The sequence below is a fragment of the Mesoplodon bidens genome (genome assembly GCF_964165515.1).
Source record: "Mesoplodon bidens genome assembly, chromosome: 8".
Lineage (NCBI taxonomy): Eukaryota > Metazoa > Chordata > Mammalia > Artiodactyla > Ziphiidae > Mesoplodon > Mesoplodon bidens.
Window position 1 is genome coordinate 98,674,053 of NC_138165.1, and position 9,934 is coordinate 98,683,986.

Genomic DNA, 9,934 nt, shown 5'->3' on the forward strand with positions numbered 1-9,934 from the left:
TTTATCACTGCATGTTTGCATTTATGTTTGAGTATCTGACCATCTAGGGATTCACTTTTTTAAAAGTTTTATGAAGACTCAAAAGAAGTTGAAAAAATACTCATCTTTTATTTTTAATTTTTATTTTATTTTTTTTTGCGGTACGCGGGCCTCTCACCGCTGCGGCCCCTCCCATCGCGGAGCACAGGCTCCGGATGCGCAGGCTCAGCGGCCATGGCTCACGGGCCCAGCCGCTCCGTGGCATGTGGGATCTTCCCAGACCAGGGCACGAACCCGTGTCCCCTGCATCGGCAGGTGGACTCTCAACCATTGTGCCACCAGGGAAGCCCCATCATCTTTTATCTTCTACTCTTTCTCAGTTCCTTTCCTGGCTCCCACTGAGTGAGGCAAAGGGTAGTGGAAAGAGAATGGGTTCTGGAATTGTACAGACCTGTGGTCAAATCCTAACTCTACTACTAATGAGGTGGTCTTGAGCAATTTTCTTAGTCTCTCTAACCTCTAGTTTCCTTATTTATGGAATAGTTATGGTGATACTTACCACACAGGGTTGAAGTAAGCAAAGCCTCTCCCAATGCCTGGTTCACAATGGACACTTAGCTAGGGATGGACCGCAGCATATTTTAGACTCATGAAAAATCCCAGTTCAAAATGGATTTATCAAAGGAGCATGACACTGATGCAAGGATAGATAGATAGATCCAAAGAACAGATTAAAGAGTTCAGAAATGGACCAATTAAATGGTTAACTGATTTTTGACAAGGTTCCAAGATAATTCAATGGGAAAAAGGGTAGTCTTTTCAACAAATGGTGCTGGAGTAATTGGACACCCATATAAAAAAAGAAAATAAACTTTGACCCATACTTTGCATTATATACAAGAATTAACTTGAAATGGATCATGAACCTAAATGTAAGAGCTAAAGCTATAAAACTTCAAGGTGAAAAATGGGAGAAAATCTTTGTGACCTTGGTTTATACAATATTTTTTTAGGATACAAAAAACACAAATCAGAAAAATTTTGATAAGTTGGACTTATCAGTATCAAGAAATGTTTGCTCTTCAAAAAGACACTGCTAAGAAAATGGGAAGCCACAGACTAGGAGAAAATATTTGTAGAAAGGATTTATTTCTTTAACATTGCTGTCTCTTGATACTATGGTATAAAGTAGATGTAATCAATAATTCTTGTGTGTCCCCATCCTTGCCCTGATAGAGTGCACTTTCTAGATGCTTTTCTTTCCTCCCTGACTATTTATGTCATTATTCACTGCCATAATTCTCATAATATTGTTATGAGTGAGGGCTGGAGAGAAGACTGAGCTTCGTGTTGTGAGGCTGCAAGCCCTACATCTTAAATTCCGTTCTTGGTGGGAGAGAAAAGAGCAACAATGAAAAATATGAAGACAGGCACGTGTCCATCAGGAAGCAAACTGAAGCCCTTGGTAGCAACAGGACACTCTCAACAACGACAACAAAAAGCATAGACTGAGCGTACACATTCTTCCAGATACGGTGCTAAGTGCTTTACTTGCATCGTTTCACTTACCTGTAAGAGAAACATACGTAGGAGTCAGCACGAGGTCCCAGAGGCGGCAGGGACACCAAGCAGGCCTCCAGCAGAGTTTCACTTGGGTGGTTCCCCCCGTGACACCTGCAATGAATTGTGTTCTTCCTATGTCCCTGTATTGCTTCATCCTTGGGATGCCATTCTAGATTCATCCATGTCTTTTCTTGGTTTTACCGTCTTGGGACTGTTGGCTTGGTTTTGAAGATTTATCTTGCTTGAAACTTCAGCCTCTGTTTGGCTCCTTGGCACCAGGCTTTGTACTTCCTCGTTCCTTACGTCTGGTAACCCCTTTCCCACCTCCTCTCTGCCTCTTCAAAGCTTCCGATTTGCAATGTTTGACCATCCCTGGGTGATTTTTAATCTCATACATCCCAGGGTACATAATCAACACTACACAATCAACAGGTATTATTCTCATGGGTCTCTCTTGTTCTAGTGTCCCTGGCAAACCACTATAGGCGTAGCTGAAGAAGAAAGCCTTCAGGTACTTACACTAAATACAGGTTGAAAAAGCCATGTCTACCTTGACCAAGGTAGCTGTGGAGCTTTTTAAGTAGATGTAACTCTGGGGATGTCTTTACTGGTGTGAGCAAAGTTCCAGTGTATGGATGATCTTGGAGTTGGAATGGTCAGCTGTCGATACCTGATAGCCAGCTGGAGACTTATGGGCAAGCACCGCCCAAACCACAAGGTGAGTAGACCAGTGGGGAAAACAACAACATGCACTCCTCATCCTGCTCTTTCCACAGGTGTCCAAATAGAATTAGAGCCAGGTGCTACCCCAGTGGGTTCATGTAGCAGCAGTGAAAGTCCCCATGCTTGGGCTATATATGTGCCTGATGGAGCAGAGGTATGGTACCGTTTCCCTTCAGCTTGAATTTAACAACAGCAGGACCACAAGAGATGTCTTCTCTAGAGTAGATTCCCCAAGAGAGTCTGGCTGAAATTCACAGGCCACAGGCAACTGGGGGCAGAGCATTGTTCCTGCTTTACTTCAATTTAGGATGAAAGCTTCTGAGAATAAGCATCCCGGGCAGCAGACGGACTGACACCAAAGTCTTCAATCCCTTCGCCAATTTTTTTTGTGGCCTCTCCCATTGCGGAGCACAGGCTCTGGACGCGCAGGCTCAGCGGCCATGGCTCACGGGCCCAGCCGCTCCGCGGCATGTGGGATCTTCCTGGACCGGGGCACGAACTCATGTCCCCTGCATTGGCAGGTGGACTCTCAATCACTGCGCCACCAGGGAAGCCCTCCCTTTGCCAATTTTGATCTCTGTGACCATTTTAACACAGGGTCTTCTAGGTTTTAAAAGCTTGAACTGTGCTCAGTTGCTTCACCAGAAGAATCCCTGTTCCTCCCCGACAGCAAAGAGATGTGTGAATGTCTCTGTGTGATGCAGTTATGTGTCGTAAAACTGGAGAAAAATTTGCCTACAGTAAGTATCTTGCGCTGTAACCTGTTTCCACTTCACACAGACTATTGGAAAACATCTGGAAGATATATATCTATTATTGTTAAAAAAATAGATTTATGAACGTTACGAGATTATGATGCAGAAGACAGGTAGAATCTCTCTGTTTTTAAAGGTCTAACCCACACTCACCAGCCTTAAATCTTAGAATGATTAAGCTGACAGGGACTCAAAAGCTCGCACAGTTCATATAATTCTACATATTGAAGCCCTCTACGTCCAACAGTTTCACAGATCAGGACCCTGAGGTGCGGAAAGGTTCAGTGGGGATTTATTACATTTGCATAGTCAGTGGAAGAGCTGAAACTTAAGCCCTGGTTCCTTGACAGTAAACCCTGCGCTTGCTTGCAACTATCTTTTATCTAGATTATGGTGTTTGTCTGTTTCTGAAAACCTTGAGAGACATCATGGTTATTCCCCAAGAGGGAGATGAAGCGTGAACTAATTTTCAATGAGAGTGGACTTTGGGAGAACAGTTCCAGCTGGGCACATTGTTTTCTCCTTTTTCATGGCCACCTGAAAACTTTGGCTGGGTGCTGGCGGGGTGGGAAGCTGTTCCTGCTTCCCAGTCTTTTTCTGTTCACAGCTGCAAAGTTCAGTGAGTTGAACTGCCGTGCTGTGAGTTCACTGTTCACTCTGCCACGACCAACCTCTGTTGTAAATTTTCCACCCTGAACACGTGACGATGTATTTCTTGACTGTATATCCCAAGGGCGGCAGCGGAACTGTCAGAGTGCCGAGCCGCACACGGAGCAAGAAGTCTCTTGGACTTGACGATCTAGGAATTCAGGACTTGGGACAAATTTGCCAGCCCTTGGTAAGTTAGCAACGCCGCTTTGCTTCAGAAACATAGTGAAAGGATAGTTCTAGCAATGTGTAGATGCAGTTTTCTTTTCCTTTCTTTTTTTCCCTAAGGAAATTTTATCCTGAATTAAAAATAGACTTACGTTTGAAAGCAAAATGTAAACTTTTTTTTCTGCTCAATCAGTTCAAAAAGTTTCCCCGTGATTAAGACGTTATTTCTTTTCTCTAGGCACCCTTGTCTTACACTGATTTTTTTTTTTTGCTTTTAAAATGATAAAAGCAAAGCTTTTTACATGCTCACTTTATGAAATAAAACAATGATGGACATGTCTACACGAAAAATCAAAGTCTTCCTCTCATTCCCTCCCACCTCCCCGTGTCCCCATGCACCCCAGCCCCTCACAGCTGACCCCTGTTAACTGTATGGTGGGACCTCTTACTGCTCTTTCTCCACGCAGCTTTTCGCTTTTTTGATACTGCAGTTCCACAGATCTCGTGCTCGCCCTCCTCCCTGTACTGTGGCCGCCCCGTGGGAGAGTTCTAACCTGCACGTTTCTCCCCAGACCCTGGCTGTGTGAGCAGAGCTTCAATGCTGAAGATGGAGCCTCTGAACAGCACGCACGCCAGCACCGCAGCCCCCAGCGGCCCCCTGGAGTCCCATGTGCCGGGCAGCGGCAGCGGCAGCGGCAACGAATACTTCTACGTTCTGGTGGTCATGTCCTTCTACGGCATTTTCTTGATTGGAATCATGCTGGGCTACGTGAAATCCAAGAGGCGGGAGAAGAAATCCAGCCTCCTGCTGCTGTACAAAGACGAAGAGAGGCTCTGGGGGGAGGCCATGAAGCCGCTGCCCACCGCGTCCGGCCTGAGGTCGGCGCAGGTGCCCATGGTGCTGAACGTGCTGCAGGAGAGCGTGGCGCCCGCCCTGTCCTGCACCCTCTGCTCCGTGGAAGGAGACAGCGTGAGTTCCGAGTCCTCCTCGCCCGACGTGCACCTCGCCATCCAGGAGGAGGCGGCGGACGACGAGCTGGAGGAGACCTCGGAGACGCCCCTCAACGAAAGCAGCGAAGGCTCCTCGGAGAACATCCACCAGAACTCCTAGCACCCCCAGGACCTCTGGAGGTGGCCCCATCAGCCAGCACCCGTAGAGCGAGGAAGGGCACTTTTTGCGTCTGGTTTCACCTTTGCAGGGCAACTGCCGCTTTCAGGAGACCCTCGGCAAGCCCCTGAATGGGGTGGGTGGGGTGGGGGACAAGTCTCAGGCGGAGCCAGCAGCAGCCCGCAGTCCACGACGCGCCTGTGGTGTGGACGTGCCGCTGAAACAGCCCTGAAGATGTGCAGTGTGTACCTTTCCTTGGGATCTGGGGGTCGGGGTTCCTGTGCGGAAGTCGGCAGGTCGATGTGCTCGCGGTTGTCTCCTTACAGGATGCCCTGGGTAACACCTGCAACATCTGCCCACTCCCAGGGCTGCCAAATGCCTAGGGCATCCTGAGGGACTAGTTTCGATTTGACAATTTGCCTAGAGCTTTGTTCTTCTACATCTGATTGGCTGTAAGTACCTCTAATGTGAACCTGTGGCTTTAGTTCCCCCTCGGGTTACAGAGCTTCTTTTAGAGGTCTTTTGGGTTAGAGGGGGGATATTTGACGGAGGACTTTTGATGGGAGGGAGCTGGAGATCTGACTCTGGTCCATTCGCATTCTGTAAGGAAAACATAGGCAATTTTTAAACCTGTTAACGTTGGCTGGGATTATAAAACTAATCTGCTATTTTGACCCTTTGTCTAACCTGTGACTTTGAACTCTGATCTGGGACCATCCAGCATCACATGCTGACATGACATCTTTTTTGCTTGGAAGGGCATCCCCAGAATCTAACCTGCTCTCCGAATGGCCATGCAGGGAAGCTTCCCAATCTTTCCAGAAGGGGTGATGGTGAGGTTGAACAAACCCAAACCGTTAGCTCCACTGCTGCTTTTTTTTTTTTTTTTTTTTTCCAGCCCAGTTTTCTGAGCTGGGAGAGGATATAATGTGGGCCTCCACAACATGGCATTTCGGCACATAGCTGAGACTTAGAAGGGCATGCTCCGGTGAGATTGTGCAGAGCTGGGGTCCAAGTTCTCTGTTTCTTAATCCCAAGCCCCGAATCTGATTTGCTGTGTGGTCCTGGGCATGTCATCAAGAGGCTTACTGCCTTCCTGAGATTCCTGATGATCTAGATCCCCAGAGGGCTGGGAGGATGTCTTTAGATTTTAAGACTCTGTGATAAATCCTACATGGCCTGGTGTGAGGAAGTTTGGACAAAATATTTCCCCCTTGGCCAGTTAGCCTGAAAAAGGATCTGCTTACTTAAAGGGGCAGTTGGAGACGGAGAACACATGTAGCTGGGAAATCCAGGGTGAATCACTAACCAATCCCTGCTGTCACTTTCCCAGCAGTGAATCAAAGAGGCAGATACCACATTTTACTCTGCAGGGCTGTCTGGGTAGTGGACTATTAACGCTCCAGTTAAGGGAATGAGACATCTAAGAGAAAATGCTCAGGAATGCTTGGTAATGTTTCCCCGTATTCCTGTGGTCAGTCGCTTTGCAGCAGACTCTTTAGGCCCTTGAAGACAAGGCAGAAGAGAAACACACCAAAAGGTCAAATTTAATTCTAGTAAAAACAAAAACTATTTTTTTAAAATACGCTCTCCCTGGATTGGAGACAGCAATAACTACTGTTCCCATGGAAGGGTTAACAGTGTAGGAGCTGGTTTATCAGTTCGCCTTAACACAGTGCTAGAGGAAATTTATGTTTGGGGGAAAAAAGGCCCTACGTTCACTTTAAAATTCAGAGTGTGGATTTACTCCAAAGGGGGCTGTTTAAGGTGAAAGAAGCCAAGTTAAGTTTGGCCCCTTGCCTGGAATCACTTGAATTCTGAAACTTTACTGCGATGGACATGTGCGTTGTCACATTTTCCATTGCTTAATCCTAAAGTTTGGTGCAAGTCTATCTGCGCCTATTAAAAAGTGATGTATATACTTCCTTCTTATTCTATTAAGTTGTACAAAATTGTCTTCTGTATTTAACAGTTTGTAATTTTCACAGTATTTTTTAATTTAAATAAACACATTTTCCCTAGGAAGTTATGAGTTTTCTTTGATCCGTCAATAGAACTCCTAATTTCTAAGGCATCCCAGATGCATTTTTCCAAGCCATCTCTGAATCTGAGTCATCTTCCAAGTCAGACTCCCATGAAGGTGTATCTTATTTCTGCCTAAATCATAAAGTGAACAGGGCTAGGTTTTTCCTTCCTTTGATATGCTTTGCAATGAATAAAAAATAAGCTGTACATAGGTCTTACATCCACTTCTGTTTTTAAATTTGGTGGCCATGGGGTGAACATGCAGTGACATGGCAACTGTTGTGAAGATGTTCCTCCAAATTTGGTTGCAAGAAAACCTTTGATTTACATGTTGCCTGGACAAATATTATCCACACGTGGCCACAGCGGCACAGACTAATGGGCAGGGAACTGCTGTATATAGATGTTGTATATACATTCGTATACACATATACATAATGGGGAGGGAGATTTTTGTGTACACACAAGCTTACGAACGTACCTAAGCACACAGGTCATGAGTTAGGGCTGGCTCTCTCTCCTCTCACCGTCACCTCCCCATGAAGACTGACTGTCTAGGTTCCTCCCCCTGGTCTTGCTATAGCTCTGAGCACAGCCAGCCTGTCTCCTTTAAGATTTTATTTGCACAGTTGGAAATGCTAAAGAAAAATTACCCAAACTGGTGACCCATTTTGAATTAAGCAGATGGTAGAGAGTGGCCTGACATTTATGTTTCTCCATTTCCTGTGTGTTTGGTTTTCCTGTTTGAAGTAAATGTTTCCCTTAGGTTCACAAATAACTGTCTCCCTAAAGGATTTATCTGGCAAAGGTACAGGGGAGCCTGGATGCTTCCCATATCAAGCATCTCAATCCACCAGCTGGTACTTTGACAATGTAAGATGAGAAGATTATTTTAAAAGACAAGGAAGCTCTTCAATTTATCCCAGCTTAATGTCATTCTTGGGGAGGAAATAGTTAAGGAAAAAACTTTTTACCATGGGCGGAAGAAGAGGGAATTCTAAACTCTAATTGTCCTAAAAATATGCAGAGTACACTATGTCGTTTTAACGGAATATTTGTTTTCTTAAAAAAAACAAAAAACAAAAAAAAAACAACAAAAGAACTTCTAAGCAGAACCTAAGGCCCAAGGGGTTTAGTCTGTGTGGATTTACTCATGCATGTGAGAAACTGAGAAGGGAATTTGGCCCCATGCACCTAGGATATTAGAACCATATTTTAAAGCACTTAAATGTTAGGGGTGAGGTAAATGGATCGTCCCGCTTGCTCCATGCTGTTCTAATTACACCTTTGTACGTCAAAGTCAGGCAGGGATGCTGCAGAGAAAAAGATTTCTTTCATGGGCAGAATCATGGGATCAAAACTACCAGGAAAGGCTGAAGCTGGGCCAAGGAGTGAGTGCTCTTGGCCTGTGATTCTGGTTGGAAAGTAGACCCCATGGTACATTTGAGAGCTGCAACTGGAGGGTTTTGTGGTCAGGCACGCACTTTCAGGGCTCAGCTGAAGAAGGGTCATTTATCATCCTATAAAACGCTGCTCTGATCCTAGACATAGTGGAACAGACAGAACATTGAGCTAACAATGCAATGAATTCTCTAGTTTGAGAGCATACATTTGCTTAATCATTTCACCCAGAATCCAGGCACCCTGTTGGAGGAAATCACAGGGAGTATCATGGGTCATGGGACAGGAGGTGGAGTCTAGGGCTGGAGGGACCCATGTCAGCTGACTAACCAGAATGGTGGCTCAGGCAGGGGCTGGACCACAGGAAGGCAGGGCGGACGTGGGGCTTCAGTAGAGGCTGCCATGTTGCTCTGTAGCTCTGGGGAAGGTACCCATCCTCTCTGACATGCAAGCTCTGTCTTTCAACATGAGGACATGCAGGCCTTCCTCTTCGGGGAGCTGCTCATGAAAAGCATGGTGAAGCATCCTGAGCAATACTGAACACAGCATGAAACTTAAAAGGAACTAACGGAAAAGCAGCTCCAGTCTTCTCTTTTTAAAAATGTATCCTGGGCATCCATCTGCAAATAAAGTTGCTGAAACCTCCTCTTCTGTGCGCGGTTTCCTCAGGAGACAGTGATGTTCAGGGAAAGGACACGATTTGCCAAAGGAGAAGGTCATAAGAGAGAAAAACTACTGTTCAATTCTGCCTTTCCCCATTTCTGAAATGTTTCCTCCCACGTAGGAAGGAACAGTTTGGGATGTGAGCTGTTACCATGGAGACAGCCAGCCAAGGTCACTTGTTTGAAGGAGCCCATGTGAAGGCCCCACGGCACTGAATCATTAAGGTGACTTTATGAAGTTGGGATTTGGTCCTTGACTCAGACAGCAAGCTTTGAGCCCACAGCAGCCTCCATTCATGGCACGGAGGAGGGGACGCAGGGAGAGCAGACACACACACACACACACCACCCTGCACAGCACCATCACCCATCATTCTCCTGGCACTTCCCGTGCTCCATTCAATATGGAGCAAGATTTTGTTCTTCCAATTCTAGGAATTTATTTTCTTACGTTGAGTTTTTTTTTTTTTTTTTTTTGCTAAGAAACATGATCAAAGAATCCTTCACATAAGTAGCTCTACATTTTTCTGTCCTTAATGATTTTTCCCCCCCTGTTCCGAGATGGTGAATGACACGTTCTCTCTCATCTGAGTCAATTCTGGCTACTGTAACAAAGTACCATATTCTGGTTGGCTGAGAGACAGCAGAAGTTTTTTCTCACAGTTCTGGAAGTGCTAGTGTGGATGTGCTCTGGTGAAGACCCTCTTCTGGTTTGCAGGTGGCTGACTTCTCATTGTGTCCTCATGTGGCCGAAGGAGAGCAAGCTAGGTCTCTGACCTCTTCTTCTAAGAGCACTAATCTCATTCATGAGGGCTCCACCTTCATGACCTAATGACCTTCAAAGGTCCTATCTCCAAATTCCATCACACTGGGGATTAGATTCAACAAATGAATGTTGGGGG

General features: G+C 45.7%; 1 protein-coding gene across 1 annotated transcript; it reads left to right on the forward strand.

The window, feature by feature from the left end:
• Positions 1-3,504: 3,504 nt before the first annotated feature.
• On the forward strand, positions 3,505-6,947 carry KCNE4 (potassium voltage-gated channel subfamily E regulatory subunit 4). The gene is made up of 2 exons (XM_081242194.1): positions 3,505-3,858; positions 4,409-6,947. Exon 2 carries the CDS (start codon positions 4,435-4,437, stop codon positions 4,945-4,947), a length of 513 nt encoding a protein of 170 aa, XP_081098320.1. The 5' UTR covers positions 3,505-3,858; positions 4,409-4,434; the 3' UTR covers positions 4,948-6,947.
• Positions 6,948-9,934: the final 2,987 nt, after the last annotated feature.

What these genes read in the sequence shown, in the direction of transcription:
- KCNE4 (XM_081242194.1), top strand. Translation starts at nt 4,435, where the DNA reads ATGCTGAAGATGGAGCCTCTGAACAGCACGCACGCCAGCACCGCAGCC.